This window comes from Erpetoichthys calabaricus, chromosome 6 (assembly GCF_900747795.2).
Source record: "Erpetoichthys calabaricus chromosome 6, fErpCal1.3, whole genome shotgun sequence".
Taxonomy (NCBI): domain Eukaryota; kingdom Metazoa; phylum Chordata; class Cladistia; order Polypteriformes; family Polypteridae; genus Erpetoichthys; species Erpetoichthys calabaricus.
The window spans coordinates 102,878,218-102,884,217 of record NC_041399.2 but is presented as its reverse complement, the minus strand read 5'-3'; the positions used below and the strand labels follow the sequence as shown (position 1 = coordinate 102,884,217).

Sequence of the window (6,000 nt, the reverse complement as noted above, 5' to 3'; positions counted from 1 at the left end):
AGGGTAGTCCAGATATAACTATGCAATTATTACATTGCATTGCATTAAAAGTTGCATAGTTAGATCTGGACCACACTATACTGTTCAGGGTATAACTCAGTAATAGTAATAATAGACAAAAAGTAAATATACAACACTGTTTTTTTTTTAAATATTTTTTCCTTTCTTTATAACAGCCTTGAATCATCTGAACTTTGAAAGATAAAATGTTTGTAATGTGCAAAAATGTATTGCAAAGGATAAAGCTGATTTATGGATACTACAGGCACCCCTTGAGTGGTAAGTTTCAAGTGGAAACAACCTCAATACATATAAAATTATTTGTGCTGAAATAAAATAGGATTATTTTATTTGAAAAGATGTATATATGTAGAGCTTGCTTTTTAAATTATTTTTTATTAAGTGATGTCATATAAATACTGGTACAAAATATCACATTGTAAAAAGCCAACAAAGAGTTTTGCACTGTGAAAGCACTGCACAGATGCCATCAGTGAGATACTAGAGTACTGTATTGAATTTAGGTAAAGCAAACATTCTATATCTGTACAAAATACTGTTTTATTATTATTATTCTCATACTGTGAAAGAATGATGGGCCAGCCACAACAACAAAAAATAATTACACAGTTGTAGGTGATTATTTTTTTTTTCTTCATTGATAATATCTTTATAGTAAAACCTTAATCTGGAGCAAATGTGACTTCTATTTTCTAAACTGCATTCCAGTAATTCTTATAACTTCATTTGAAATGAAAAACACGTATCAGATGGGTGCTTAGGTACAGACTGCACAGGGGCACATTGAAAAATAAAATATGTACAAGGCAAAGAAAACAAAACAAAACAAAAAGATTTATTAAGAGTGTAAATTGCCATTTTGGAAGAAAAGCTTTCCTGTGTGACACTTGACAGAGGAATATTGTAGAACGCGGACTCAGTTTGCACATTCTTGTAAATGATGAGTGATACTGAAGCATTTCAACCCAATTGATCAAAGATGTTCACAGCACATTTTCACATTTTTTGGTGATTTCGTTACAAAGGAAAGCTTAAAAAAAATACAAAACTGTATTTTAATTTTAAACAAAGTCATAACATTTATATGATTACAAAATAAAAAATGGAGAAAAAATTGTGCCTTTTATGGATTGTCTAAGCTATTCACTCGTATTAGCTAAAAAAAGGCATTAAAAAGCAAGCAATATGACACCAAAAATATGTCAGGGTAGGAATGAGCCAAATTCATATATTTTTTTTGTAACCTGACAAAAGAATTTCTAGGCATTCATAAAAATATTCTTTTAATCACCAGCTGAGAGGTTATACTTTGTATAACTCATATGTCTATAGCTGTATCTGTATAAAATAAAAGCTGACCTAATGATTGGATGCAATTAGATTTAAGTAAAGTACAGTATGCCTTAGAAGTGATTACATACCAAGGGCTTAAATTTAACAGAAGCGCACGACTTAAGAGCTAAAATAACAGGATAGCATTCAAATTACACTTGTGAAAAGAGTTCAGAAAGATGAATCACAAACTTGAGGTTGGAAAAGGCCATGTCCTCTCTATATCTGAGAGTAACATTTCCTAATGTTACTCACATAGGGCTCATGTCTTTGATGCAGCTTTTGTTGAGATGCTCCTCAAGATAAGGCTGCCATGTTGATCCTGTGCGTACAATTCTGCCAGCTCCACGTAAAATTAAACAATGTCACTTTTCAACCCTGAGACAGACAGAGATGCAGACAAGGATAGAGAGTGGAAGAAAATGCAAAGAATCGCAACCCATTGTTTAGGTCTTGATTGGTACAAAAATATATGCTTGTTAAAGAAATAAACAATCCAAGATAAACATTTTAATAGGTGACGAGGCTCTACGTTGGGAAGAATTCTTTCAGGACTTTTCAGAAAATACATTGGTAATTCTGCCTAAAGCGATAATGTGTAGTGCTACAGCAAATAGGTAATACATCTTAGTGCACTAAGTGAAGCAACTGGCATTGCATGGTATGCTCAACCCACGCTGGCAGATTTGGTTATGCCACACTAAATCTAATCATTTTCCTTTTAAAACAATGTCAATCGTTCACAAGTATCATTGCTTACTATAAAATGTACATGTCATGGTGAGGTTACCAGATATGAAGACTTCCGGTGCGACAGCAAAGCAGAGATTTCAAAGTGGTTTCACTTTATTGGAACTTGGAAGTGCTCTTAAGTAGGAACTCAAAGTACAATACATGTCCTGGATCGGATGGTACAGTGGATAGGAGGAATTCTGATAAGCCTTTAATATATAGAGTACTGTATATTGAAAAAACCCCCACTGACCCCATTGTCGGTCATTAAAAATACCTGGCCCACATTTCCAAAACAATTGATCAAGTAAAAATGAATTAGTTGAAAGTTACAGTAAGTTTTCAAATTGCTGAAGACAACATCCTTTCATTTTAATTTAACACTGTCTGGATAGCTCAGTCTCGAGTAAACCAAAATCAAGGTAACGTCATCACCGAATTACTGCTCGGTCACAACTGATAAGCAAATATATGATGCTTATATGAAAAGGGCACTTTGTAGAACAGTGGCTTTACGTAATTTTCCTTTATCTTCTGTTGTTCATTTTGTTAATGGCCACATTATGTGCCAGCATAGTTCGCTCGACTATTCAGCACTCAGTTAAGAATCCCTGTCACTGTCCTCTCCTCCGTACATATCTGCCAATTTTTTAAAGCGTGGTCCCCATTCACTGAGGTAATTATAGTCTTGGTCTCCCTCTGTAGTCGCTGATTCCAGAGAACTGAGGGACTCCGCTATGGATCCATTGCCTTCATAGGCATAAGTTGCTAAAGAGTCATAAGGAGGCGCAGTTGGATCGGTGTCATTTTCTTGTAGCCTTTGGTTGATGAAGTCTCTGACATCTGTATTATCTCGATTAGGTGCTGTCCGTCGAGACGGAAAAAAGGCTTCTGGAATAATATCCCTACGCAACTTGTTGTCCTCAATTGCCTCCGGGTTCCTCAATGTCCCAATATCAAAGGCCTGCGTGTCCTCTTCCCCCCCTCCTTCGTCATTGTAGCTGACAATGTTGTCTCTGACATCCTCCTTGGAAATTATAAGGGGCTCTTTTTTCTTCTGCCGTCTCAAAGCAGCAAAAAATACAACAATAACTGGCAAAACAAAAAATGGAAATGTCAAATTAGCTTTTCAGATCACATCATTGTCTTAGACTGCTTATTTAATTTACAATGTTTTAGCCCACATTTGAATTATTCTAGAAAATAGAGCAGTGGAACAATATTTCTAAATCTGAGTAAATCTAGCAGAGCAATAATAAATGAATGACAGAGAAATAATCCTAGGAATATATTTTTGATGTTGTTTAAGTAATTCAATACTTACTTAGGAGAATTATTATACAGAGAAGAATGGCAACTAGAGCACCAGTGCTGAGGCCGGCAGGGAGGATCAAAGTGTCAGCATTACATGACAACATGTTCCCCTCACGGTCACAGGCGCACACTCGGACAGTCAGCGTGTTGGTGCTGCTCTGCATCGGATACTCCCCATCTGTTATAACCACAGGCACATAATAGATACTTGATTCCAGTCGGTTAAATCCGTTTTGTGCTGTTAGGATTCCTGCTGTGTTATCTAGTGATTCAAAACATAGATTAATCAGTTTGATGAGACAAAGACATTGTGTTACGCTTACAGAAGGAAATGATGGTCCAGTAGAGGCACAAATCCTGAGGGAAGGCGTGTTTGGATAATTAACTGTAAGCTGCTGAATAATCATTATAAGGCATATGCTATATACTGTATGTATTTTAAAAATCAAGTAACGGAACACCCTGACCCAGTCATTTTGGATACACAGGGTGTTTTTTTTTTTTGGGAAAATGTCACATTTTTTGTCATTTGAGCTGGAATATTTATTTACGGAAAGAGCCTAGTTGAGATTAAATCTACATTCTTCTTCTTTCAGTTGCTCCCGTTAGGGGTTGCCACAGCAGATCATCTTTTTCCATATCTTCCTGTCCTCTACATCTTACTCTGTCACACCCATCACCTGCATGTCCTCTCTCACCACATCCATAAACCTCCTCTTAGGCCTTCCTCTTTTCTGGCAGCTCTATCTTTAACATCCTTTCCCCAATATACCCAGCATCTCTCCTCTGCACATGTCCAGACCAACGCAGTCTCTTCTCTCTGACTTTGTCTCCCAACCATCCAATGTGAGTTGACACTAATGTACTCATTTGTAATCCTGTTCATCCTTGTCACACCCAATGCAAGTCTTAGCATTTTTAACTCTGCTTTTTAGACTAAATCTACAATATATGTTTAAAACTACTGTATGTGTGAGTGAATGTGACCAGTGATAGACCGTTGCCCATCTAGAGTTGTTTTCTTCTTTATGGTTGATGCTGCTGTGATAGGCACCACCCACCTTACCCATGGCTTAAATAATTGGGTTCAGAAAGTGCATGATTTTAAGCAAATATATATGTCACCTCACAATAATGTGACAGTAGATGCATTATCCTATACAGAAACACAATTTTCATGTTTATCAGTTTAGAACAGACTGGCGTTACTCTTTCTACTTTATTTAGCACACAATTCCTTTACTTAAAAAGCAGCTGCCAGACACTCTTAATTTCAGCTCAAGAATCTCAGGTCTCCTAATAGGGCCTCTTAGGAATTCAGCCTCTGGCCCTTATCTGATAAAATGATCAATCACAAAGTGACACTCCAGTGATGTCTCCTCAATGCACCATCTTAACACTTGAAGGAAACAGAGCCACAACTCAACAATTGGCAGCCTTATTGGGCAAAACTTTGCACCCATTGTCAATTAAAATGTTGGTCTTATATGTGACCAATAGCAAAACGTCTAATGCTTCCTTTAAAAACTATTACAAGTGCCAAATCCATGAGCTCTCTACATGCTCAAAGCCCTCAACCTGGCTGTTAGTCTGCTCCTTATAGCAGAACGCTGTTACCAAGGGTGTGGCCGTAACAAAGGCTGGAGCGACCGCTTTTACTCAGAAGGGCAACCTGGTGTTGGACTGGAAGAGTGGAAGATGTGTCTGTATTGGAATTAGAAAAGGATACCATTGGCCCAGACCTTGCTAAAGAATAGTAAGTACACAAGCAAAAGGGAGACCATACGTAAAAGCCATGTGTTCCTCTTGCTAAGGATGGGAGATGATTGATCACCAGCAGGAAAGCAGACATAAACTTTGGTAGCAGAAGAGGACACTATATGTGTAAAACCTCAAAGAGAAAACGTTTGGATCATCTGCAACCAGAAGGTGTAATCAAGATGAAGAAAGAGAAGAACTCCTGATCAATGATGAAAAATACGATAAAGATCTATGTGCCAGAGAAAGCCAACTAGGAAAAAGCATCATCTACACCAAATCAAAAGTATACCAAAATTGATTCTGAGAACTATTAAGTTTAACTTAGTAGATAGGATAAAGCCGGCTAATATATTATGGTATTGATATCAGTGTAATTGTAAAATAATTACCTTTGTGAAGGATAAGTTTTTAGCTGTTATAGGTTTCCCTCCTTTAATCCAGCAGGATGTTCAGAGCATCTCACACACATATAAACTGAATGTGGTGAGGTAAACCACTACAGATTAGCTGTGAGCCAAACAATGCCACCTTCATGTTGAAGGCACTGGTAGCTTTATAACTAGCTAAAAAACGTATCCCTCCTGATCACATAAATGGAAAGATCAGAATTCACAAGTTAGGTGCCTTTGCTATCGGAGGAAAAAACATCTCTCTGTCATGAATCTGGTTCACCGATAAAATTTGCTTCTTGATCAATAAAATTTTCACTTGTTTGATTACATTTTCATGTATTTTTTGTGTCACAGAATCTACTTACTTCTTCTGAAGTAATATGTTATGCATCACCATTATAATTATAAATTAATTAGCATTAATTGGTTGCCGTGACACCATCTTTGT

General features: G+C 36.9%; 1 protein-coding gene across 2 annotated transcripts in view; it reads right to left on the bottom strand.

Moving 5' to 3' along the window:
* Window positions 1-380: 380 nt before the first annotated feature.
* The window catches only part of LOC114653473 (cadherin-10-like), a 161,896-nt gene continuing 156,276 nt past the window's right edge, over window positions 381-6,000 (bottom strand). For both annotated transcript variants that reach the window (XM_028803820.2, XM_051929362.1), the window contains exons 11-12: window positions 3,410-3,661; window positions 381-3,177 (exon numbers count right to left, since the gene is read on the bottom strand). In XM_028803820.2, the coding sequence (XP_028659653.1) occupies window positions 2,687-3,177; window positions 3,410-3,661 (743 nt within the window). In that variant the 3' untranslated portion in view covers window positions 381-2,686. The remainder of the gene's footprint in view (window positions 3,178-3,409; window positions 3,662-6,000) is intronic.